Source organism: Lepidothrix coronata, unplaced genomic scaffold, assembly GCF_001604755.1.
Source record: "Lepidothrix coronata isolate B3197 unplaced genomic scaffold, Lepidothrix_coronata-1.0 Scaffold44, whole genome shotgun sequence".
NCBI classification, from domain to species: Eukaryota; Metazoa; Chordata; class Aves; order Passeriformes; family Pipridae; genus Lepidothrix; species Lepidothrix coronata.
This window is the reverse complement of record NW_016690224.1, coordinates 3,054,701-3,081,634: the sequence shown is the minus strand read 5'-3', so window position 1 is coordinate 3,081,634 and position 26,934 is coordinate 3,054,701. Positions and strand designations below refer to the sequence as shown.

Here is a 26,934-nt window from a genome sequence, read left to right as displayed (position 1 = left end):
TCTCACTTTTCATTTCTTTGTAAAACATTTCTCCTCCCTTTTTAGCACCTAGGCATAGAGTGGGAACACTCTGCGGTGTGACCGGAGGGTCTGGCACGGCCCTTCGGCACTGGATGGCAGAGCTGAGCGGTGTGCAGGGTCTGGGGGAGCATCCTGAAGGTTTGGAGAAAGAAAAGGAGCTTCTCCTGAAAGACATGTGGAATCAGTGATGATCAGTTAACAGAGCAGACCAGGAGATCTCTGAGGGAAAATTATTTTGTATCTTATAAATGAATGGGCATAAATAATATCTCAGGAAATTTACTGCAATTTACTCTAGACTTTTTTATTTAAATGATAGAGATTTTGAAGAGAAACAGTGGAAAACATTTATTGTCATGAAAGCCAACAGAATATGTGCAAGTGTAGTTGTATTACATTTATTTTTTTTCCCTCAAATGATCTGATACGTTACAAAACTCCTGTCAGTATAGACAGAAAGGGGAATTCCTTAGTGACTGCTTGCCTTTTCCTCTGGGAAAGCTACAGGCGTGCAGCTCTGCTTTCGAATGCTGCTCTTTCTTCCCAGGAAGATGCTCAGGGGAATAGCTCAGCTGGGAAGGATTCCTCTGTCATTTAAAGGATGAACTAGGAGGTAATTACTCATGCCACTAGGTCAGTCAGTATTGATGAGGGCTGCTTCAGGATGTTAATATGTGGGTAAGCCTTTGGTGGTTGAGAATTGACTTAAATCCTTCAAGCTTTGTTGTGTGTGAGGCGCCTGTGTGTTCATATTATCTAAAGGAGATTTATAGGAAAGCAGATTTCACGGACAGATTGAGCTGTGCTCTTTGATCCCATCATGGGTGGTTGGGTGTGGCAGTTGTGAAATTTCTCTTGGAAATGCAGTGATTTGTACCTGCTGCCATACAGTTATTGATTAAACAGGCTGGGTATGGATTGCTGCACGTGTGCCTGCCCAGCTAAAAATGTGAAAAATGTGGAAAAAAAACCCCATTAAAAATAACCCATAAAATCAGCTGTTAAATCTGAGTGCACATAACTACCTGGCAAGTTTCTAATGATGGTTGGACAAAGGCTGTGCAGTGTTCATTGCCTGGTCTGGTGAGCGAGTGGTATTTAGTGCCACAGAGCTGTGAGGGGGGGACTTCAAGATAGTGTGGACAGGAACAGTTGTTCTGCTGCTGGGCATTGTGGATGCTGGGAAGAATATGCATGAGCCAGTGGAGTATGCCTTGTTGCCAATGATGCAAACGCTGTGCTCCCGGCAGCTGCAAAAGAACGGGGAAGCTGCTGTGGAATTCTGATCCAAGCGCCTGCATGAGCGTGCTCTCGCAGTTGTGCCCTGCAGCAGGTCTGTCGGGCCGTGCCTGCCCCGTGAGCTGTGAAGGGTTTGTGCTGCCAGATATGGATATGGCTCATGGCAACATGTGATGGCAGGACAGGCTCAGGGACGTGACAGCAGGCAGCAGACAGAGCTCCCAGCTCTCTTGTGCTGAGGAACAGCACCCAGGAGAGGTGATGCTGAGCCACACTGAAGCAGGTGCATAACCTGTGGGGCCTCATGCACAGGGCATGACTAAGGGGTCGACATGCTTTTATCTGGGCTTAGTGTTGGCAAGGGTGAGTGGGCTGAGTTTTCGTCACCTCTTCCCTCTGGACCCTGCTCATTAGTCTGTTCAGACCCATTCAAGTGTCTTGAAGTGTTCTGGACCATCATTAGCTTTGAGTGAACAGCTGATGACCCAGTACTGACACAGGGATAAATTATTCAGTGTGTCTTATTTGGGAATTCAGGGACTTCGTGATGAAAACTACAAAACAGTTATTATGTGTCTGACATTCTGAGATTTCATCTCTGTGTCTTCAATTATTCACTAAGCCTGCTTGTTCCCCTCCCGGCACCCTGACGGGGCTGCAGGCTGGTGGCAAGCAGCAGGCAGTGCTTTCTGCTCTTTGTTCTCCTGCTCTCTCGTGGTACCTTGTGGAGGAAATTTTCCTGCTCACTGTATTAAACCTCTCACCCAAGGTTGTTCAAATTTGTATAGTTCATAGACAGGGAAGAGACTGTGGCCATCTGTATTGCTGGAGATTTCTTAGCAAACTGTAATTATTATGAACTTTCTCCTTCCCTAGAGACACAGTTTTCACTGTGGCTGTATTTATCCTGCACGAGTGCTGCTGTGGGACAGCAACGACCTGGTTGTCAGAACATCCTCTTGGAAATGCCTAAAGAGAGTGCAGCGGAAGAGGAAGTTGCAAAAAGCAGTTAAGGAAGGGTCTGTCCTTGAGAGCAGAGCTGGGGAGTTCTGTGCCAGTGGCGTGTGCCTTGTGCTCAGGGTTCTGCCTGTGCTGGGGGGGCTCCCGGCTGGAGCGGAGCTGGAGGCACAGCAGCCGTCACCACAGGGCGTTGTGTTGTGGAATGACAAACAGACCCTCAGAGCTGAGAAACCCTCACGCTGTTGGTTTTGTATGGGCAGTTACCGTGTCTGTTAGTCAGGAGAGAATTAACACTCCAAATGATTCTGCTGCTAAGCAGCTCCAGTAAACTGGGACGTACTGTCCTCTGTCTCAGCCGTGGTCCTGGGGCAGGGCAGTGCTCAGCTTTGTCCTGCAGCGTTCCCGAACTGTGCCTTCAGAGCTGCAGGGCCTCTCTCTTGGCTGAGCATGTCCCCTCATACTTGTACATAGGGAAGCTTTTCTGCCACCTGACACCTGCCTGTATCAGAGTCCAGATGTAATGAGTTCCTCTTAGCTGGAAGGAACTGTGACACATCAACATTCCTCTTTTGTTTTGGTGTCTCTGTAGCTATACTTGCATGATTTGCAATTTCCGTACAGCCTTGATAACTTTCTCAGGAGTCCAGACTTGAGCTCTGCAGGCAGGCAAGCACCCAGCATCCTGAGAGGCCCTTCTGCTGAGTGTGTCAGGTACTGCAGAGCAGTGCTCAGGTGTCTGCTGTGTTCCAGTGTGGGGAAGTTTTAGTCTGTAGTAGATAATTTTAGAAAAGAGAACCAAAATTAATACTTATGAACTCATCACCCGATGAAGGAGAAATTTTCTTGTGGATGTACAGAGAAATGTCTTCATTTCTCCTGGGGCTCCTAGGGATGGAAAGTCTGAATCAGGCTGGAGTCTCCATACCAAGACATGCCAAATACTTCAGAACTTAGAATATTTTCTTCCAAGCCAGGACACAAGTAATGGAGTTCACAGGATATGTGAGAAAGACCAGAACTTGTCTACACAGGCACAGCTTTTGCTTTCTTTGTCATCACTTGGGTAATTTCAGCCAAAAGAAGAACAGAGAGAACGCTTGGGGAGGGAACAGAGCCTGCCCTTTACTGGCTTGCTGTGGGCAAAGAACTGAGGCATGGTTGTCATTAGAAAGCATGCAGCCTCTTAAACTCAGGTATGTTCTGTAATGAAACATTCTCTCCTGCCCATTCCAGTTATTTGAATTAAGTACAGTTGTAACTTAAAGGTTGAAGATGTTGGAATAAAGATTTCCAGGTGATGCTGCCTAGGGCAGCTTTCTCTCTGTGGAAGAGATGCAGAGAGTACCTCTGCACAGAGGAGCTGCTCATGTCCTCCACAGAGGAAACCTTCTCCCAGTGCTCTCTGGTTTTTGCTGGTGCTTTTGGGTTTACAATAGACACATGTGCAATAAGTGGGGATAGTAAGGAATTTGGCACTTTTGTGAGAGTGAAACAAATCCAGTGAGTTCCTATAATAAAGTTGGAAGTGTAGCCAGTACTCCTGCTGTTCTCCTGGCTTGTAGGAATGGAAGCTGCTAAGTAGTGTTTGGAATCTCAGGTGTCGTTTTCTGTGTGATGAACAAAGGAAGGTAATTACATTGTTTTCTGTTAGCCTGATGCAGGCAATGCAATGTTTTCTGTGTTCCTAAAGCGCAGACCCTTGCTGGCGAGGGAGATTGTCCTGTTTTGGGATTGTGAAGCTGAGAAGGGCTGGGTGCTCTTCTCCTGCTGCTCCGTCCCTTCTACAAAGGCATAAGTGGATCAGTCTGGTGTTCATCTCATGGCTGGTGCGAGCAGCAGCGTGAAACCCCCGGGAATCACGGTGAAAACCAGCTCTTTGTGCTGGTTCCTACTGTCTCAGATCAGTGCTGATGTGTGCGCAGAGGAAGAGTCCTCAGTCCTTAGCTATTCTGCCCTCAGTGTGGCTCCTCTGTATGAAGGATTTTACAGTGTATTAGAGCATGAAAATTGCTATTTTTGGACTTGGCTGTTGCAGCCCCACTGAAGAATGACACCTATTCTGGAGTTCATCCAAATACTGTTCTAACAACAAAACGAAGTGGTGGGGCAACTAAAATAAAGCAGATGTTTAGCAGGGAAATAATTTACAATTGGCCAGTTTGATGGTACCTCTTGACCCTTTCAGGGCTGTTCAATAAAACTAGCAGTTTCCATAGCAACTACTAAATTACTTGGTGGTTCAGAGATCTGTGATAAAGGAGGCGAGTCATTGTAAGGAAACATGGTGTTGATGTTTCTCCCCTTTGCATTACAAGAATAATGATCTGGCAAAATTTGCTAAATGGGACGCCCCTGCTGAAGAATTTTTCCCACGTTCACCTTGGCCAAAGAGATTTGTATGTTTAGTACTTCTACAAATTTGATTTTCCCCCTTTTCCCCATCATCAGCTCTGTCCTTGGCAGGCAGTGCTGGCTGGGCGCTGGGAGATGATGAGCCAAGAGGCAGGAGCTGTGTCTGCAGTGGGTGTGTGCTGGCCTTCTCTGTCACGGTCCCTGCTGAGCACCAGCTGCTTCTCCAGGTACGCTGCAGCCACAGTTATCCTGTGCCATAACTACTGTGTATTTCATCTTGCTTTTGTCTTCTGCTTTACTCTCCTGGAGATTGTACTGCTCAGATTTTTTTTTCTTCTTCTCAAGATCGTCGCAGTCTGCAGGGCCCATGGAGATGTGTGCTAGGGAAGTGGCTTCAGGGTTTGTTTTCTACAAAGCCCAGCATGGTTCTGGAGGCTCTTGGGGTGCGTTCCACGTCTATGAACATTTGGTTGTATGCAGAGCTGTTGCTCCAGTGGAGTTTGTCTTCTGTGTTGGGAAAACCGTGTGCGTTAAAATTCTGAAATGCCTGTTTAAAATACTGCAGTGCATTTGTGACACGCAAATCAACATCTGCATCTGATGCTGATCAAAGTTTATCTGACTTTCAGCAGTTAGGGAGGTTTTGAGTCACTTGGTAAAGTAAGCCATGGTCATCAGAAGGTTGTTAAATGATCTCTTCTGTATCTTGATGTCCTTCAGTGGGGACAAGAGCATTTCCAAAACAACCCTAAATGTTTTTCAGGTTGGCAGCAATCAAACAGCAACTGAAAACAGGCCGAGGTGCCATGGATAATTGGAAAGTGCAAGATGCAGGGACTTTACAGATGGAGAGTGAAGCCAAGACAGTACAGTCTTCGGGACGGAGGAAGAGTGCCTGGATTTGGAGAAAAGTATTAAATTTACAATTTAAATCATGGTTCTTCTGAGCATGGTGAAAGGTGTCTTTTTTTCTGCAATTTCTGAAAGAAGTTGTTTGGCCAGAAATTGTGCCAAACTCTGTCCCCGTTGACTTGTGGATGAACTGTAGCAGGTGCTGCAATGTCGGCCTTAGAACACAAAAGGCTGGTTCTGCCTTTCTTGTGCTCTACTTGGGCACTGAAAGGTTGGTTGTTACTCTAGAGCACTTTCCTCTGCTCCTGGCTGGTTCTTGCTGTTAAATAAGGCTTAAGAGTTGTAGCTGATAAAGACAGGAAGATTGTCTGCTGGCATGTGCTGTTAGGGAAGGAGAAGGATGTTCTCTGAAGAGGGGATCCAGGATGTAGCTGCTGCTTCTAGAGTGAGCATGAAGTGGATGAGAATAGAACAGGGATAAGCTCTGTGAAAAGCTGAACTGTTAACTTCAACTGAGTAAGCAAGGGTTTGTCTCTCTGTTTACTGACTCAATTCCATTTGTTTCAGTTGGGCAGGTGATCTGTGCACAGAATCCCACTGGCACGTAGTGGAAGAACAATTAATAAGAATGATTAAATGCTCTTTGGATAAAACAAGGCAAGATATTTTACACAAACACACATCCCTCCTGTTTTTCTCTATAGGCTCAATGGGGCTTAGAGGAAATTTCCATTTTCAAGTAGTAATTTCCATCTTTCTCCACCTGTAAGGGGCACCTTGGAAACAGGTAGAAGATAAAGAAACAAGGCTGCAGAGACAACAAATCCGTTATGCTGATTCTGCAGGGCAGGCTGACAGTGGTGGTTCAGGTGCCAGCCAGGTGTAGGACTGTGAAGGAAAAGTGTTACCTGGAGCGCAGGTTTAACTTCGGGAAAGCGGGAGTTTAGCTCGTGTGGCCAGCAGCAGTATTTATGCATGTGCTGCATGTGTTCTGAATTAAAGCACATTCTTCCCTCTCCTCACATTCCTGAAATCCCACAGCAGAGATTTGTCCGTATTTTTCTCTAAAATTTGGCTATAAAGCAGTTACAAGGGGAGAGGACAGATTCAACCTGGTGCTTGGCCCCGAGAAGCTGTGGCAGCTGTTCCCACATTCCCTTCCTTCTGTTGGTTGATTGCATGGCACTGGTCGGCTGCGGGCCCAGCTGGCGTGGGCGGCCACGAGGGGCAGTGGGTCTGGCTGCCCAAGAGGTGTTCTGCAGACTCAGAACAGCATGATTAAATGCATCATAGGTTATTCCTGCTGTTTCTGGCATCGTCTCCTGATCTGGCAAACCAAGAGAGCATTATGGAAGAGGTTTTTCTGTGTGTTTGCCTTTCCTGCCCCGATGGCCAGCTGTCCAGGGTCTGAGGATGACAGCAGTATGAAGGTGGTTTGAATTTCCTCCCCTGTGTACAATGGGAGCTTTTGTCTAAGACCGAGGAGTTATTTTCAAGTTTTCCATGTTTGTTTGACAGTAATTTTCTGCTCCAAGTTCTTCTGATGCTGTTCCAGTTTTGTTCCTCTGTCTCTGTTATCCAGTTAATGTTGGCCGGCATGGCACCATGTCCGTGAGTCTGTGGTGGGAAGTTTGGTGGCAGAGGGACCGGGTGAGCCCTGGCAGGAGGGTAACACGGGTTGGCCTGTGATGGCAGCAGGACTCCTGTGGAAACAGGAGTGGGTGTGCAGGGGGAGGCACAGGAGCCCCTGGGCAGCCGGGGGGAACATCCCAAAGCCAGCATAGTCTCTGTTCCTTGTGGGCCAGAGGATCAGCCATGCAAATGTTGTCTGCTGCACATATGACCCTTGAAAGGGTACCTCTGCTTCAGAGAGAAGTGGGGCTCCCAGATTTCTGCTGAGCTGTCCGTGTGTCCTGAGGCAACCGGGTGACCATGCACGCTCAGAAGGGCCCCCATGTGTGAGGTAATTCCCCAGTCCTGACTGGTTTAAAATATTTATAAAACACCATCTGCCCAGTAAAGACTGTAGTATGGGCTACTAAGTTAAATCATATTCCAGAAACATGAGCTCATGCTTCAGACTGACAAGTGCCTGTGGTAAGACAGGACTGAACTCCCGTGGCTGCTGCTTCCCTCCCACTCTTGAAAGCATTGCTTATGAGATGCACTAAGGATCAAAATGCTTTATTGCCATGGATTCTGCTAGGAAAAATAGTATGAATCCAATGTATGAGCATGAATACCAGAGGCTGCCACAGATGCCAGTACAGAAGTATTTGCCTAGATCCCAGGTCCAAAAAATTAAAAGTATGTTCCAGTAAGAAAAACTTGAGTTGTCTTGTTTTCCTTTACTCAGCTTGGGTTTAGTTAGTAAAATCTTGGGGAACTTAGAGGTCCCATTTGTATTCTTACATGCTCAGTTTGTACTGTATTTTTATCTTCATTGGATGTTTTTTATTAATTATGAGCCAATTACTGTTGCCTAAAACAGTTCTTGCATATTAATATAAGAAGAGTTAATAAAAATTTCAGGACCCCTCTTGATATTGGCCATTCAATGATGGCATTTGCATTTTAATCCTATTTCAGGTTCCACAGGAAAATCTAATACTCAGAGTCCAGACAGTTGTCTAGGTGGGATCTCAGATGATTAGGATCAAAAAATGAATAAGCATGTTTGTGTTGCCTGGACACTGAAGCCGTCAGTCCAGTGGCAGCTCCTAGTAGGACAGATAGAAGTTCTCCTTTTGCATTAAATGGGCTATAATAGACACAGATGGAAAATACTAGTGTGTACAGAAATGACACAGAGGTCAGTGAATTGAGCAGAACAAATAGGGCTTGTGCTTGGAATTGCAGAGAGGGGCTGTGCCTGGAGAGGCAGATGCTGACCCTGCTGCAGACTGGCCACTAGTCGAGGGGCAGGACCATCTCTGTGTTTTTCTCCTGTTCATACAGGTTTTGTAAAATTAAGCTGAGGGTAGAGAAAAGCACTAAAAAACTATGTTCCAGCCATGAAAACATGGAGTGCTCTGAAAAGCAGGGGGTAAAAAAGGCAAGTCTGCAAAGTTCAGGGTGGCAAAACCTGAATGAGATGGGAAGCCTTGTTACCCTTCAGATGGGTGCTGTGCTGAGGGCAATGTCACTTCACCTCACTGGAATCTGTCCTGGGGCCGGCAGTGTGAGCAGCCTCTGTCACAGGGGCAGTGTTCTAGCTTGGAAGTCTCAAGTGCCAAATATATTTTGCCAGTTAATTGCTTAGAATAACTTATTTTTGCTTCCAGAACATCAACAGTGCTGTCAAAGGTATTATGGATAAAAAGCACTAATTATCCGTTGTCGTTCCTCCTTCCCTTGGCTGCACGAAATCAGTAGCCCGCTGGAAGCACGGCTGGTTGTGCAGCAGGCTGAGCCCACCTGGCTGTGTGGGCCCACATGGGGTCTGATTCCAGAGGTGTGCAGGAATGCTCACTAACAGCCTCTCCAACGTAGTATTGGGGACTTGATGAGATCAGCAGCTTGGTAGATCTGCCTTGTACCTTTTAATCCTCTTCCCTTCCCAAAAGGCTCCTGCTCGCAGAGCTGCATCCCTGCTCTCCGTGTCCTTCCGAGGGCAGTGGATGGGCTGTGCAGAGCTCGGGCTGGAGGGGTGGGTGCAGAGGCTGGGAACCCCTGGCACGCTGCGACTCTGGAGATGGGAACAGCAGAGCCGTGTCCGTCCTGCTAAGACAAGGATAGGAGAAAACATTTCCCATTGAGGGAGATGCATCTAGTGCCAAATTTCAGCTGAGAGCGAGGCTTTTTTCTTGCACGGTGCTTTGTTCCTGGAAAGTGTGATACAGAGACTGAAAAAATGAAAGAGATGGTTCCAGCTGTTTGTATTACACTGAGGATGCAGAGCACCAGGGTTAGAAAACACCTGCTGTTCCTGTCTTGTCTTTAGCGAAACATTGTCCTCTCCTTGCTTTAATCTTCTTAAAAGGAATTGATCATTTTTTCTTACTTGGGATCACTGGAAAATTAATGTAACTGTTGCTGTAGAGTGAGCACTGTAGTATCTTCACATAATGGGATTTAAAATTTAAAGCTCACTCGGCATGGGAAGGCTCTGTCTGTGTTGGGACCGGGAGCCGCTCCTTGGCTCACTCCTTCAGCTGCAGCTGCTGGCTCCCTGCCTTCCCTTTTCCTCTCCTCTTCCAAAGGGTGATTCTCACCGTTTCCTCTTTGCAGATTTTTTCCCTTGATACAGTGTCTTCATTCCAATGCTAAACTAACTTGTGAATGCCTCTTGGGGAGGAAATAGGTGATGTGAATGCTTTTTATTTATTTTGTTAAAGGTCCATGGGGAACACAGTGTGTGGAGAGCCTTCTGTGTATGCTGCAAACTGGAGGAGAAAGGAAGGAAGGAAGGAAGGGTTTTTTGCAGGAGAAAAATGGGCCAAAATCTTCCTTTCAGTTATGATTAATAGGTTTTTCTTTTGGGCTTTGAATATTGTGTTTGTATTCAAATTAAGTGGCTTCCAGGGGGGGTTTCCAGGAATACATATGGGGAGCGGATAAAAACCCTTTCCATAAAGGACGTTCAGAATGTGCGGAACTGAACTGCACGTTTGTGGGTCTTGCTCTGTCTTGTCTCCTCCTGTCACCTGGAGCCTGTGCAGGGCTCAGAGGATGGGGACTCTCCTTTCTCAGTGTTTGGGATGTGCCAGTGAAGCACAAGGTGCTGAAGAAGCTCACACAGCACATGAAGCTCTGTGCTGGCGGCTGCGTTTCCGTACCCTTCTCCCAGAGAGCTGAATCAGACAGGCACAGCTGCCCTGGACCAGCCTTGTGGGCTGGAAAGGTCCCTGTCAGAGGCGTGCTGTGTCAAACTCCCTCTGTCATCAGGCAGTAAAGAAAGTAATTAAATGGTAATTCTGGAAAAAAAAAAAAAAGGGGACTTAAAAGTGTACAGCATGATTTAGGTGACAGGCTGCTCGCTGCTGGGAGGGCTCACGCTTGGTGGCTGCTGCACGTTGTTAGTTCTTTGTATTCTCTTTGATTTAAAGCTTCATGCTCGTAATCTAATTAACACTGAATTGGGTTTCCAGTACAGTGGCTTGTTTGGTTCAATAAGAACACATTTATACTAAAGGTTAATGAAAAGAATTTTGCTTTCATCAAATTTATTAAAAGGGGTTCTACAATCAAGACTTACTAATGGAAAAGAGATTAAATATTCATGTCTCTAAATTTCTCGCATCATTTTTGATTTTCCTTAGTCTCTGCCTTCCTGGATTGGATTCCGAAAGTGCCTGAATGCTTTAATGAAATACCAGTTTGGAAATTAATTGGAGATTTGTCCTGTTTAAATAAAAAGACTCCCACAGATGTATACCTAATGTATCTTGAGCACAGGTCTCTGCTATTACGGATGGAGAGAGAGAGTGGTGGGATCTTAGCCATGAGATCAATACTGGGAGCCAATCTCAAGGAGCAGTATTGGTTCTTAAAGCACTTTTAAAGAAATGCAAATTATGTTTTATCTTCTTTATATGTACTATTGAAATAGGCTTGAATGAACCCAAAGTGCAGCAAAATTTACATCAGAAAGATATTAGCTGGTCATGAAGATAAAATCTGAATAATGGCATCCAAGGTGCTTGAAGAGTCAAGACCTTTATATAACACAGTGTCCAAATGTGTGTGCTACAAATACCGGAGTACTTTGAGCAAATATTGGATTTTGTTTCTGTGGTCTCTTTCCCAGTAGCTCCCAGGCAGTCCTGGATACCCTTTTGGCCAGGGCTTTGCCCCTGTGTGTGAGCAGAGCAAGTGTCTGAAGTTCCTGCTTTGTATGTGGGGTCCTTGTGTCCCAGTGTAGGGAGGTGTGGGAGCTCTGTTCGGGAGTGCTTTGCAGCTCTGTGTTGATGTTGTTGCTAGTGTAGAAACAGAAATACATGGTGAGAGGAGATACAGGTTACTTTGAGGGTGTTGCACATTCCCTTAAGGGGTTTCCTGGGAAAGAAAGAAACAAAGACACTGCTCTTGTAAACAGGTTCAGAATTATGAGTGTCTGGCCTCAGTCTGAGAAGCGCATGTGTATCTGTGTACAGGGGTGTGTGTTTATGTGTGTGTGTGTTGTATTTAAAGTGCACCAAGCAAGTGGGGCAGTGCTGGGCAGTCTCGAGAACGAGCATCTGGTTATAAGTAGTTAAGAATAAGTATTTGGCCAAGTCCAAGGGGAAAGCTTTGCCTTACTAGTAGTTACCAGCCCTGGTCTCCAGAACAGATCAGAGGCCTTTCAAAGGCTGAGAAGGTGATCAAAGTGAGAGGGGTCCACGCTGGGGGCAGCCACAAACCAGACTGTGGTGTTGGGTGGTTCTGATGGTAGCCAGAAGTCAAGAGTGTGATGGTGTAGCCTGGTGTCCACCAGCATGAGGTCAGGGCAGCTGTGTTATTTGTGAATATTTGTGACGGGTCAGTGATGGGCATTCCTGTTCCCTCTGTTCCTCAGGCATACTTCCGACAGGGCGTGGCCCTGCAGTACCTGGGACGCCATGCGGATGCACTGGCCGCCTTTGCGTCGGGGCTGGCGCAGGATCCCAAGAGCCTTCAGCTCCTGGTTGGCATGGTCGAGGCCGCCATGAAGTCTCCCATGCGAGGTAAGCACTGGGGGGGTTCTCAGGGGTGGTGACCTCCTGCTGAGGTATCGGAAGCGGGAGTTCCAGTCCGTGGGTGATTCTGACAACATCCTCGGATGGGAGAACTTGCAGGCCTGAAGGGAAAGATTTTGAGATTTGGGATAGCAAGATGGTAATAGCCAGCTTGAGGGGCACTGGAGATAAACTGGGTTTGTATAGCAGTTCCCATGGAGTCCTTGCTCGTTTGTCCTTTCTCCAGTATCAGTGCAAACAGAGGCATGTGGGGCTGTGGCCCTGGCTGTGCTGTTGCTGAAACAACTTGCCACAATGTTTTGGTGCTTGACTGTTGGGAACAGGGCATCTGAAATGCTCCAGGCCAGTATGAGCCCAGAAGAGCACATCAGCAGCTTTTCTGTGGTACTAGTGTCTCAAAACACAGCATTCCAGAAGGAAAAAAGGCTGCTCTGCTAATTCCCTTCTGTTCAGGCAGTATTTGAAATCACAGGGACCTTGAAGCCATATGAGCTGTGCAGTGTTTTGCCTCTCTTTAAAAATGTCCCTATTTCCAGGATTTTTCTCTCTAGAGGAAGGAGGTCATCTCCTCTTTGCTCTGTTTCTCTTGCAGGCTTTGTGTTGCAATGTCCTAATGCTGTTATCCAGGAGGGAACATGGCAATTCTCGTCCTCAGCAGATGGTGCTGGGGGCTGCAGGGTTTAGGAGCCAAGAAGCACTGAAATGAAAAAATATCCCTGTTGATGTTTTCTTTTTTGCATCCTCCAAAATGAATTCATCTCAAAATTTCTGTCCTATATAGCAGTTACCTTGTGAAGGTAATTTCATTTGCTACCCAAAGGTACTGAGGCTGCTGCTTAGCATGCAGGTGATGTATTCTGTGTGAGCATCCCCAAATTTGGCTGGATGATCCCTGACCCATTTCCCTGCAGCTGTACATCAGCTGTGCTCCCTGCTGCAGTTAGACCAGTCGAAGCAGCTGAGCAGATCCAGTGCTGTCATTCCAAAGGAGCACCATCTCCTGCCAAAGAAGACCTCCTTTCTCTCTTGGCATACATCGTGTGCTTTGGGTATCTGGAGAGGCACAGCCTTTGCAGATGTTCAGCTGAAAGTTTGTGCTGAAGGAGCAGAAACTGTAATGCTCTCAGACACTGCTGGTGGCCCATTTCCAGTTTCCTACAAAATTCCCCAGGTGTTTTCCGTTTTCCATCTGCTGTTATGCCAGGCCTCAGAGCTCGGTATGAGACTGCTCTACATGCTCATGCTTCCTTCCTGAAGTGCTTTCTGCAAGGCAAACAGCAGCTTGCCAGGTGATCTGTCTTGATGTGCCGGATCTTAGATGGTACCTTTGAGCCCCAAGTTCCTGCAATAAATCTTAGTTGGATTTGGGCAACTGGCCCTTAATTCGTGTGTCATTTGGTTACCAAAAAAATCAAGATGAGTTGTGAAGGTGATTCCTGATGTAAATAACTCGGTTTTTTGAGTAACTTTGCCTTTGGTTTTGTGCTTCAGAGTCCCTGGAGCCCACCTACCAACAACTGCAGAAGATGAAGCTGGACAAGAGCCCCTTTGTTGTGGTGTCTGTGATCGGCCAGGAGCTCCTGACTGCGGGCCACCACGGGGCCTCTGTGGTGGTGCTGGAGGCTGCCCTGAAGATTGGCACTTGCAGCCTGAAGCTGCGGGGATCAGTGTTCTCTGCGCTGAGCAGTGCGTACTGGTCCCTTGGGAACACAGAGAAAAGCACTGGATACATGCAGCAGGACTTGGACGTAGCCAAGAGTTTAGGTAAGAATGTGCCTTTCACTCCTTGAGTGCTGGGTTGGGACAGGTGGAACAAATCAAGAGCTAGATTAATGATCAGTATCTCTCTGGAACGCTCAGGTTTCTGTGGGGTTTTACAAACTGCTAAATCCAATCTGAAACTCCTGAAATGTGCAGACTGCAGGTTTGTGCAGCCCTATTTGCCTGCCTGTGTGAAGGGACAGATGATCAATGAATGCTAGGGTTTTACACGGTCTTCTAATTACCTGATGTCATGTATGTGGCAACTGCTCTTACTCCCTATGTAGACTTATGCTCAAAACCATACATGAGTCTTAAATGAAGCCATCTGTTTTTCCAAAAATTCAATGGACAAAGGTACTCAGTCTGAGATTCTGGGGCAGTAGCCAGGGAAGGAACAAAACAAGAATGAGACAACGATGAAGAAAGAGTGTTTAAAAAATAACCAAATTAAAAAATCCCTCTCGAGTACGGTATATTCTGCACAACAGTGGGAGCATTCAGCTTCTCAGGGTGTTGTAGGAGAGCAGGCAGATATGAGACAAAGGCCCAGTCATGGACAGGTGGAGGACAGTGCCTGAAGGCTCAAGCCAGGAGCACTCACTGAGAGCGCAGGGACTGCTCTCTTGAAGATGGCCATAGATGTTCTTTGTACATCTGAGCTAAGCTGTGCTGCAGAATTGTTTTCTGGAGAAAGCTGACATGCTCTGTGCTTGTTCCTGGGCCATTGACTAAACTTTAGAGCAAGGAATAAATGAGGAGCAATGGGAAATTGCCAGGTGTTAGACCAAAGGAGAAAGTAAAACAATTCTAAAAATAAGGTCGATGGCAACTGTAGAAGTTTCCGAAGGCCAGCGAGGAGGAGAGTTTGGCTGTGTACTAAACTGTTCTGATGCTACTTGTCACAACGTGTTCCAGTGTTCTCACTGGATGCTTCCAGCAGTGCTTGTATGAGCTAACCTGTGTTTTGTTTGCATGTGACACAGGTGACCAGACGGGAGAATGCCGAGCTCATGGTAATCTGGGCTCTGCATTCTTCTCCAAAGGAAATTACCGGGAGGCCCTTACTAACCACAGACATCAGCTGGTGCTTGCCATGAAGCTCAAGGACAGAGAGGTAGGAAGCTTCTTAAATAGTCTGAGCTGGGAGTCAGCACTGTGTGATTTTCCGGACAGATACGAACATCTCAAAAAGCCTTGTCTGTCTGCCCCGTTTTACTCCAAGAATTTGGAAGCTACGTGATTTCTCTTCCCAGGTGTCAGCTTGCCTTTTGTCAAGGAAAGTCTTTGTACCAGGAGATACAGTGTGTGAGTGCAAGGGGCAGGATGTTTGGTTTGTCTTTTTACCTCCCTCATCTCTAGTCTCCATGGGCTCTGAGCAGGTCCTTTCACCTCCCTCTCCCTTCCCCACCGTGTTCCCTCAGCACAGAGGCTCTGGAGCTCTGGCACTGGGGGTAGAAGCTGCTGCTGGGTCAGTGTCAGTCCCACACGGCTTCAGTGGAACCCTCGTGTCCTCAGTGCGTGATAGAGGTGCTGCCAGTCCAGACTCTGTTAGGCTGCACCCTAAGTTGTACCTAAGTTGTACAAGAAATGAGCAAGATCCCTGTCCCCAGTGTTTGCGTAAAATACTTTTTGTATAAACACCTGTGAAAAGAAAAAGAACCTTTGCAAGCCTGAAAACAAATTGTTGTGTAGACTGTAGGGGTTGCTAGGACTGGGTCTGCTTTGCCTTGACCGTTTGCCATTCAGCTCCTGAGGCATTAGACTGGGCTCCCTGCCAGTGCAGGGAAGTGGGCTGCATGGACTGAGCAGGCTTTCCCAAGGGATTTCTACCAAAAGTTCACTGTAAGGACAGAATCATATTCTAGTGCATTTTATAGGTACAAAACCTATCCCCCCCTTCAGGGATTCCCCTCTACTGTGAATGGGAAGATGGGGTCTGGTGGTCACAAGGCAGGTGCAGGGAGGGGCTAGAGGCAGCAGGCAGGTGAGAATTCATGTAAGCACAAGTAGTTTTGGGGGAGATTTAAAAACCGAGGAAGATCAGTTTCCCACTGGTAAGTCATGGAAAAAATCCACTTGAATTTGCTGAGTGCTTTACTGAAATATTGTTTGATAAGTTGAATATCAAGTAAGCCTTGGAGAAATGCATCTTTCAGTAGGTTGTGGAAGGACTGTGACTGGGGGAGGGACCTGTTAGACGCTTTCTTGATTATTTTACCAGCTGGAAAACTTCCTGAATTATTCCTGATTTCCTTGTTTATGTTCACGCAGAACAGAAAAGCTGTTACTTGTCATTGTTTTTGCAGTTTTCTTGATCGGGGTCCCTGTTGCTGCTAAAAATGTAACCTGTGTGGCTGCAGCTCTTCTGTGGGCTTTCTGCAGCAGCAGATCCCCTGTTGTGGGAGCTGGAGGAGCGGCAGGAGAGTTGCTGTGCTGGTGAAAGCACAGCAGCCCCAGAGCCCAGGCTGGAACATTTCACTGACTTCAGGCCACTGATCCAGAAAGATCCCTCTGGAGGGAGTCAGGGAATGAGGGCTAATCATGATAGTTCTTAGTTCATGACACATCTGGGCACATAATTAACAGTTATTGACAACAAGTGACTACTTGGTTTAGCAAGAAAGCTGAGCTTCTTGGATTTCCTGTAGGATGTAACCACAGGAAATTAATTTGGCGCTTTCTGATGACATCATCTTGACCACAGAGCTTCCTCTGAACAAAAAGCTGTTTTTCTTGGCCTCCTTTGCAGACATTTTTATAATGCAAATGTTATAAAGTTGCAATAGGGCTGATGTGAATTCCACCAGAAGGGAATTTGGTGTACGACTTTAATGAGGTAATTGTTTTACCTCCGACTGTACAGAGAATTGGCAGAGAAGGTAAAAAAGTGCTCGTCTGTATGGGTTACTGCTGTCTTCAGAGGGACTGTCAGGTTCTGAGGCTGCAAATGTTTGTACCAGGGGCTTCTCCTGGCTGTGTCACCCATAAACTGAGGAGGAGGTTGCAGAGGATGTGTCTGGAGCACTGAGGTCTGTCTTCCCCTGCGTGGGTGTGGAGAAGGGAAGCTGTCAGCTGAGCAAGGAATCGTCTCAGCTGTTCACAGCGACTCAAGATTTTAAACGTTTTTCTTCCCTGGCGTGGGGAGTCTGTTCAGCTCCTGTTACAAGCACCGTATCATGCTGAGCACAGGCCATGTGTCCAGGCAGACCATTCGCTCTTTCAGCCACTGTGAGGAGAAGTTTGGGCTGTTTTGTGATACTTGTGCCCAGAGAGAGCGTGGAGCAGGTGTAGCTGGGGTTTGACATACCTGTAGTGTCTCCAAGAGAGACCGTGGGGTGTTGAACACACGTTTGAATTTGGTCTGTGCAGACAAGAGAGAACACTGGTTCTTAGGAGACACTGTGAAGGGCACCATGCGACAGCCATCTCAGGTAAGGGATGTGTCAGATTTTTTGACCAGCTGCAGTGCCTGGTCAAGAAATTCAGATGAGCTAATTCTCTGAGATTGTTTCTGAAAGACTTAGCAGACTTGAAAAGGCGGTTGATTCAGGAAACCAGGAATCATAAGGGACTTACTCGGTCTTCCTGTCTGTGCATTCCTTGGTTCCTGTGGAGCTCTGCAGATGACCCCTGTGCTCAGTGGGATACCATCCTGAAGAGGGTGACAACAGAAATGAGGGGCAGTAGAAGACAGGATGGTAAGCAGGACCATCTAGGAGGACAGTTGCCTCTTCTGATGGAGATGAGCGTGGAAGCCCAACACTGAGATGGTTTGATGCGGATAAAGAGAAAATAGCAGTGCAGGTTGGTAGTCTGTCCTTTCTCTGTGAAGATGAAGCAGAGGAGATTTCAGTGTGGACTGTCCTGGCCTGCTGCAGACATTGGGAATGTGGTTGAGAATGACCTGGCTGCAGAGGAGTGAAATGTTGTCTTTACTTCCTTGCTGCTTGCTGATGCATGGATAACGAGTCACAGCCCTGTCGTACACTGGCAGCAGCATCATGTTCTTGTGATGTGTTCTGTGCTCTCTGTGAGTGAAACGTCAGCGCACACTGTCCAGCAGTTCATGTGCTGAGGAAATAAGTGTTCTGGTAGCTTGAGCTGCTGCTCTTTTTTCCAGTCACTATTTAGTGCCCTTGAAAGAGCTGATAGTTGTATAAAGAGAGATTCCCTAAAGCAGCAGCCAAAGCACCGGGATGTGTCAGAGGAGAAGTGGCAGACGGTGTTAGGAGGGAAGACTGCATCACGTTATTTTAGCTTGTTGTCTTTTGCCTATCACAGAAGCTGGCTCTGATGAGCAGCAGAAACTTGCAGCCTGTTTCTTCTCAGAGTGGACTAAGGCCTGCACATAATGGAGGTGCAGAATGTTATGTTTGTACTCTATTTTTTAATTAATTGCTTTGTTTTTAGCGCCAGGTAACGTGATCTTCTGGAAGCCATCAGGTAACTCATGTAGCGTGTGTTGATGCCACATCACAAGCTGTGATTTAAACAAGGGTTATGCAGCTGATGAGCTATGCCAGGATCAGAGGAAAGAATGCAGTAAAAATGTAAGTGTAAAAGCTTGTGATGCCTGTAACACCAGTGCCCTATGTCCCTTTTCATTGTTAGCTGCTGCTCAGGTGTGCAGAGCTGTCTTGTATTTGGCATTCTATAAGGTCAGAATGCCAAGGTAGAACCAGTGGTGCATTATCTCTTGGAATGGGTTGGAGTGGCCCTTTTTACTGATCCTTTGGAAGGGCCTGTGTTCCTTCCAAAGCATTTAATTTAGAGAAGTACTGCTTGAGTGTTGGAGCTCTGAGGGCTGACAAGCAGAAATGGACAGGAAAAGGAAAGCTGTGGAGCCCCTTCTTGGGTCCAGTGTCCAAACCCTCACACAGGCTGTGCTTGAATTCTGCCGTGCAGAGGCCATGGACACCACAGGGACTCCGCAGTGTAATAGCTCCCTTCTCTCCTGGGCCCTCAGACGCCTTCGATTACAGCCCTGCTGTTCAGAAATAGCAGTACGGCAAGATCATAAAGTAACCATCACGAAATGAATGCTTGTGTGAAAGTGTGCTGCCAGCACAGAGCTCTTGGGAAGGATGCTGCTGCCAGAAAGCCACTGGGCGCTGGCAGCTCCCGCGTGTTGGCTGGTGGGCACGTTTGGAGCTGAACTGGGCCTTTCCTTAGGATGCAGGGTCCCTCTTTGGGAGTGAACAGAAGGTGCTGGATGAGGAAGACTATTGTCTGTGCTCCTGGACTCTCCCTGGGACTGGGATGAAGATGCAGCCAAGTGCCTCAAGGCTGTTTCCTGCTACCCCTTTTCTCAGAATTGTGGCTGAGGGAAGGGCAGACAGTGGAGGACAGACTGTCAATGCCATCTTGCCCCTGGGTTGGCTTGTGGTGCCTAACAGCTTGCAGCAATCATTTCCTGGTCCAGTTTTAAAGGGATTTCCCCCCACCTCCCTCTAGAAGCAGCTATTTGTGGCAGGAGTAGGTGCAGACCTGCTGAGGCTCAGTGCCCTCTTGTTACTGACCCTTTGTGTCTGGGGCTGCTGGCCGCTGCCCCTGGGCATCTCCATGAGCATATGTGGCTCTGGGAATTCTCTGCAGTAGGCAGGTATGCTCAGTAACTGATGAGCCAGGTTTTACTGTCTCAAGATGCTTTTTAAAACAATTGCAGATGTAAGGCAGAGTTCATGTTTCCAGCTTCAGCAGATTTTGTTCAGAAAGGCTGACTATTTGCAGCAGAAGGGCATGATGAAGATGATTATTAGAACTGGGTGGTAAAGTGGCATAGAAGAAAGGTGTTTATTAAGCAGACTCTGGTGGGTTTTCTTTGTCACCTTGCTCCGACATATCTGTGAAGATTCTTGTGTGGCAGGGGAAACATCAGAATGCAGAAAGTCCTGTTGTAAAGAGAAACCATGGGCTCGCAGCCCAGGAGACTCCAGAAGCTGGCTGGGTGCTCTTGCTGCAGAGGGTATTGCCATGGAGCTGGCAGGGACCACTGGCCACTGTGCATCCCTGGAGGAGGAGCGTTGGGGAATATGGTTACTGGGACAGACATAATCCCTGGCTGGATTCATTTGGGAATTTGCAGATTCTGCAACTGTCTGAACATACTTTGTGAGCAGCTCAGCCACTGCTGGTTATTTAGGTTTGCAGTTCTGGTAGTTTTTCCCATTTCCCTTCAAAGCAATGAAACTCAGCATAAAGCTCCCACATTTGGTAAACTGCAGCTCCACGCTGTGCAAGTCAAAGATCAAATTTCACCTTGTTTCCAGAAGTAGATGCAGAAGGAAAGATAGATCATTCCTTTCTAATGAAATCTGTAAATTCTGTAAAGCCAAGGTTTTCTGCCCCTTCCTGAGGGGAAGGGGAAATGCTTTCCAGGTGTCCCTCCTGCCCTGCTTTGTCTGTCAAGCCACATCTTCATTTGATAGCAGACCTGTAAGGATATTCAGCTTTTTCCTTGAATTGTATCCGTTATGGTTTGGGGCAACAGAATGTGTTTAGGGTTTTTTTGTGTTCTGCTGAGTTAGATAAGAAAAAGACGGGAACACGACTGAGTTGGAAGTGGCAGAGCTGTCCTTCAGGAGGACTCCATTCTTCCTAAAATAGGACCTGTGGGGTCTGTGGTGGAGAAGGCCAGGAGAACACCTGGAAAAGAGCATAACCCTCTACAGTGGGACTGTGAGGACAGTAAAGCAGCCAGAAACCCTGCTCCTTTGCTTCCAGAGAGGGTGGTGAGCCTCCCTGTCCCATACCTGTTCAGGCTGGTGTAGAAGGTGAGGGCAGGCTTTTCATTGTTACCAGTTGAGTCCCTGCAGCCATACCTGAGCTGCCTGGCTTCTGTGGCATTGTAGTACACTGTGCTGTGCCTTCTCTTGGCTTGGCATGGCTTAGGCCATCCTGGAAGGCTTCAGTAGACACCAGCTCACTGAAGCCCAGCAAAGGGCCTGTGGCCTCTCGTGTGTGCCCTGTGGGATGGGCTGGTCAGTCACTGTTCTGTTCTCTGCAGAATTTAGCTTTGTATGGGTTCACTTGCATAGCAGTTGGCCTTTTCCATTGCATCCAAGTGGCTTTCAGGTGTTTTAAAACAGAATTTCTCATGGGGTAAACTGTGTCTCTTTTTCACTGTAAATCCTGAAGTGATCCCTCAGCTGCTCACTTGCCTCCTCAGCTGTGCTCCTTAACGTCACTCTCAAATGGAGTGTGGAGAATCCCAGCCATTCATGAACTGCAGCTCAGGGGAGCCCACTGCAGTGTCCCTGCCCATGGGATGTGTGTGGCACTCGGCTGTATGAAGAGATGGTCTGGCCCTGGGTCTGCCACATTTTTCAGAAGGGAAAAATCTGAAAATCTTGAGACTGCAGTTACTTTGTTATGTTTGCAAACAATCTGGAAAATGAGGACAGGATATAAATACCTCACAAATGAGAACTGGAAATAGTCTTCAGGCTAAAGCAGTTTGTCATGCATGAAAACATTGACTAAGATGTCAGAGACAGGCTGTGGAGGCAAAAAGAGGAAAGTAGTGTTTGTTGCAATAAGCGTCAGAGCTCTGCAGAAAACCAGCAGAGAAGGCACTTGCTTTCTTCTTTTTTCTGGCCCTTTTCCTCTTCTGTAGTGAAGCCACTGCTTCAAAATAATTTATTACACAGTTGTCTACCAGAAGTGGGTTATCTGCTGCCTGTAGCAATATGAACAGGAAGGAGTAAGAGGAGAATTTGCCTTATTTCTTATGGCTTGATCACATCTTACTGGAAGTAAGTAACAGATTGAGGAGTACTTTGCTAATTGCTAATCTGTACTAGTGGCTAATGCAGCCACTGCTTATAGAAGTGCAGGAGTGATGACTTTAGGGTGTATCAAACAGCAAAGAGATTCCTCTTTGTGAGCTTTTTTAAGAGAAGAGTTGGGAAACTACTTGAGAGCTTTGGTTAAGAAATTAGTGGATGAAGGCTGAGTGCCAACTGCTGGGAGAACACTTGCCATATGACTTCATTTGGGAATTGTGGGTCCTGCAGGCCACTAGTGCTGCATTACAGCTCAGCCTGAATCACCTGCATGGCCGAGAGGATGAGTTCAGTGATGTGATCAGCCTTAGTAGCTGACCATCAGCAATTGGATACGTATCAGAGAGTATAAATTTTTTGCCTTTCTCTTTCTGTCTTTAGCAGGTTTTTTTAGAGGCAGCTTGACTGGATTCATATAGGTTAGTCTGGTTCAAATGTGATAGGATTAAGCAGAACAAAGGGAAATCTGACCAGTGCAGGAAATTTGGGAATGCACTAAAAGGCCATATGCTTTGTTTTGTTTGGACTTGTGACTCAAGAGGGAAATGTAATACTTCCTGAGGATCTCCTTTAAATGTCCCCATTTGACCTCCACAGCACATGGATTTTAGCTGAAAAAAATGCAGTCTTCTGGTTTTACTTTCCTCTCACAGTGACTGCAAATCCCAGCATGCTGCTGAGGCCTGGACATGGCTGCAGTAAAAGAAATGAAGCAGAAACTTTGTGCAAGAGCTACGGCTCCGGGAGCAGCACTCTCTGGGTTTCCAGAGGCCCACCTCAGCCGAGGCCTTCTCCCCTGTATTGAGTCTGCAGTGAGAGGTGTCCAGCTTATGAAAAAGAATAGCAAGGATTGGCACAAGTTGACATGCTGCTGTAGGAGTTGGAGTTTTGTTTGCCTGCACAAAGAGCTGCTCTGGGACCTGTGAGATCCAAGTTTGTGACTTGCTGGCTTATTCTCCAGGACTAACTTTGACCAGGGCATGAGTCACTCTTCAGTGTCACCATTGCAGAGGAGCTTGTGGTTTTAAATGAGGGCTTCTTTTCTTACATCACCACTAAACATGTCAAGTCAGCTATCCTCCCTTAAGTTATTGCACACAGGAGCCTTTTAGACTATGTTCAGAAAACGAACAAATTTGGGCTACTTGGGGTAAAGATACACGAACCCCAGGTGATGCTTAGGCTCGATGCTGAGGTCTCATTTAAACTGTTCCTGGGCAGGTGTATTTCATGTGACTTCTTTATGGAATGGGTGGAGCACTGCAGAGCCCACCCAGAAAGGCAGCCCCCACCCCTGGGTCCCCAGCACTGCACAGTGAGGGGTGTTCCTCCAGCTCCCACAGTGAATGTGAACAGCCTGGTCAGTATGAGTGACAGGCAGATTTATTCTTAAGAAATGGTGTGGGGTAGTCACTGTTTCTGCTCTCCATCAAAACCCTGCTAACTTGGTCAAAACTGTTTGCAGTTCTGTTAAGGGATTAGCTCAGGTTTGGTTTTATGAGTGTTCTAGGCAGAACTGAACACCTTGCTCCTAAGCAGTAATGGAGGAGGTGGAGTCAATGGATTTTCCACTGGAGCAGCATTATTTTGATCTCCAAACGAGAGGCTGAAAGTCAGTGTTCCCTTTGAAGCCTTTGGTTTCAGGAAGAATACTGACTGTGAATGGCTGGGCAGTTGAGCCCCGGTGCTGTTCAGGTTTGCCTGGATTCATTTACTTTGTGTGATGCTTTTGCCATGGAACAGGGAGAATGAGAAGTCCTTTGAAACACTACCATTTTCCTGTGCAAGTACAGACAGAGTGGGCTGGGAGTGTGATTGTCAGCACAGCCCATGGCAGCCTTTATCATGAGCAGCAGGTCCCTGACACCTGCAGAGCTGTGGATTTTACCCATTAATCGAGTGAGGACTGGGACCATTTCTTCCTGCTGTATATTTTGAGTCTTTCTATTGTGTCATTTATTCCTGGTTATTTCCCTTTCAGTTAGGAGTAGTTACAAGCTCCTTTCAGGCTTTCACATACTAGTGCTTCTGTTCCATGGCTTTGGCTTTCTTGGGGTTTGTTCTTTGATAGTGTCTCTGTAAAAGACTGAGGTCTTCTACAAATAAATTGGATTTGACAGGAGTATTGATTTCAGTGTATTTTTTTCCCCCAGGAACTAGTTACCTAAAAGCAAATCCATTCCTTCTTTCTGTGTACAGATCATGTATAAGAGGAAGATACTGCCTGCTGCTTCTTTTCCTATTTTCAAAAGCGTGGCACACAAAGGGAAAAGCTGGATGTGACACTGGCACATCAGCCTCGCCTTTGAGGGAGGAGAAAAGGACAAGTTGGAATTTTGATGGGGGACCTTCTGTACTTGGGTATAAGACTTGTCTTAGTGCATAAATCAGTAGTTCTCCAAGCCGGACTGTGGAATACTGGTGGATTCTGAGGAAGTGATGAGGCTTAATAGAAGTGTTCCTGTTCCCAGTACAGCTGTGATGAATATGCATAGCTGATCTGCTGGATACAGTTCCACTGCATCTTCAGGGTCAAGCTACTGTTACCCCATGCCCAGAGGGAGAGGGGAAGTGGAGAGAAACAGCATGCAAGGGCATGTTCGATCTCTGATCAGTCCTGATCGGTGTCTGTGTTTGGGGATTATGGCTACCTTAGAGTGAGATACCAGGCTAAGCATTTTCCCATTGTATTTTAGAATGATTATAGAGTGTTCTTATTTAAGCAGGCTGTGCAGTCAGGTGAAGACTTGTTTAAACGTAACATGATTGGGAAATGACTATTCTCTGGCAAAAACGAAATGCCTAAGGAAGGCATCTCTCCAAGTCGCCAGGTCCCTATTAGTGGTCATTCTGTGATGCACATCTGCTTAACATCAGACTGCCTTACTCATCTGAAAAACCTGAACTGGCTGTTGCTCCTGAGAAAAAGAGAGCACGTAGGAACCTGTTTCAGAACTCCCTTCTGTGCCTCAGCTCAGTGGCAGAAGAATCTGCTTTCTATTATAGTGATAAATTGCTTAATTGGAGGTGTAAGCAACCCCCACTGTGAAATTTGTCTTTGTCATATATATAAAGCATTGATTTTCTTTGTTTTCTAATGCAAACCCCCTAGTATGGTGCTGTAGTCTCCCATCACCCTGCCACCAAGCAGAGGTCTGTGCTAGCAGAGCTAGGGTGTGTTTCACATGTGTCAGCCTTGTGCTCTCCCCACCAGGTTGGGCCTCTTCTGCCAGTGACGTGGGAACACCCCATCCCTCTTGGCCCAGTGTGTGAGTCACTTGGGGTTCCCACTGGATCCTGTTTTGTGGAGGATTTTATTAAATATACAGTGATGAATTTATCTTCTGGAATCCTATTCCTAACCCCCTGAAGTGAGCCACTGGAGTCCCCCAGCAGATGTTATCACTAAATTGTTCTTAAACACTGCTGTAAGAGCAAGCTCCCCTGACTGCCCCCAGAGCACAGAGAGCACTGATTTTGCTCGAAGATTGCTGCTGCACATGAGAACCAGCCCCAACCTGGGAAAGCCAGAAGTGCCACAGGGCTCTGCTCATGCAGACTCCAAGAGGATTGAGAAGTGCTGCTCTCAGATCAGGTAACAGTGGAAGCTGGTGCAGAATAAAACGTGAGGAGTGTTGGAGTGAAGGATACATCAGAGGGTAGAGGTGGCCTTCCTGCTTTTTCTAGCTGTCTGTGTGAGCCACAGCCCAGAGTCTGAAAACAGGCCCAGCTTTCTAATCAAGTTGGGCTATTTTTTGTCAACCCTTCACTGTTCATTTTCTGTTTCTCTTTTTGTCTCCTTCTACTTATTTTTCTTTTCTGCTTCACTTGCCCTCCTCCCACATCCTGGTTTGGACGATCCAGTCCTGGGCACTCAAGCACGTGAGCCAAATGTCTTTGCATGCCCTGAGAATGGTTGCCAAGCTTGTACCCTTCATTCTAGGTCTTTACTGCGAGCCTGGGCATGCTCTTGAGCAAAGGGATTAGGAGCCCTGGGAATAAACATTTCCAGCCTCACAAATTCTGAATTCCTATCATCTGCTTCCCATTCTAGGAGACATCCTAAAGATTTCTTCCCATGTGCGGTGTGAGCAATCTCTGCTTCTGTCAGGTTTTTCTTGTGCACAGACAGTCTGAGATCTGCTGCTTTCCATTTATGCCTCTTTTCCCCAGCCATAGCCCATTTACATCATCCAAGTTTCTGCCTGATGGCTCTTTGCCAGAGCTCATCTCCTCAGCAATCTGCATGCATGGATGTCCACTTTTTTTATTTTAGCAGCCCCAGAAGACACCAGATTTCCTTGACTTGTTTTTTTTTCCAGAAAGACGTTTCCATTCTCTTCCCATTAATATCAGAAGTGCTCCTGCTGCTGGTGGCCAGTCTTTCAGAACTATTTGAGGCTGGATCAGTTCTGATTGCATTGTGCCAGGTTTGACTTTGCTGGTGGTGCTGCTGGTTTATTCCAGCAGGCTTGTTGCTCACCAGCAGAAGGGAGCTCCAGTGGACCTTGAGGTCTGTAGTGGGCCAATATTTTGGTCTGGGCTCAAGCAAGGTGGCTGCATGTATCTGTTTCTTTCAGGTTTTTTCCCTAGTGAGGTTGCAAATGACTCAGTACTCTGTGTATATTAACATTCATGAAGATTTTTGTAAAAATGGATTAAAATTCAGAGCAACAATTTTTATGTTGGTTTTGTAGCAGCCTCCAAACAGGCCCCCTCACACCCTGTAAGAGCTTCCCCTCGCTGGTGTCAGCCAAGAAGTTCGGTCACTGCGCTGCTCAAGAGCTGCTCCAAAATGCCCCGAGCCTGCAGCCAGTCTGACCAGTATGGAGCAGGACCCCCTCCCCAGCTCTGCCTGTGTCTGCACTGGGAGCAACTGGTCCAGCCAGTGCCGAGGAGGGGCTGGGGCCACCACCAGTGCTGCCCACTGGGAGCTGCAGCCCTCGGCCGGCTGCTGCCCTCACCCTGACAGCTCCTTTCTGGAGGTTTGGAATTGGGTCACAGCAGCAGCTGGGTAGCAAAGGAAGTGCACATGGAGGAATCACAGAGGAGTCAGGGTCAGGACACAGGAGCAAGCAGCCTTGCTGAGGCAGCAGGTGTGTGTTGGGCAGGAGGAACACATCCCTGCCCTTGGCTCCTTGCCCTGCTGCCTGGCTGGGTGCTCTGGCTCTGCCAGGTGGAAGGCAGGCCTGTGTCCTAGGAGATGCAGTGGGCAAAAGAATCTGATTCTCAGATAATTTGTCTTGTTAAATACAGCTGTTTTTTGGTGGTAGGAACTCGGGTTTTCAAAAAGCTGTATTTAGGTA

At 47.1% G+C, this 26,934-nt stretch overlaps 1 protein-coding gene across 7 annotated transcripts in view; it reads left to right on the top strand.

The window, feature by feature from the left end:
- The window catches only part of TTC28 (tetratricopeptide repeat domain 28), a 116,023-nt gene that overhangs the window by 51,890 nt on the left and 37,199 nt on the right, over positions 1 to 26,934 (top strand). For all 7 annotated transcript variants that reach the window (XM_017814068.1, XM_017814069.1, XM_017814070.1 and 4 more), the window contains exons 2-4: positions 11,921 to 12,068; positions 13,572 to 13,844; positions 14,828 to 14,958. In XM_017814068.1, coding sequence (XP_017669557.1) covers positions 11,921 to 12,068; positions 13,572 to 13,844; positions 14,828 to 14,958 — 552 coding nt within the window. The remainder of the gene's footprint in view (positions 1 to 11,920; positions 12,069 to 13,571; positions 13,845 to 14,827; positions 14,959 to 26,934) is intronic.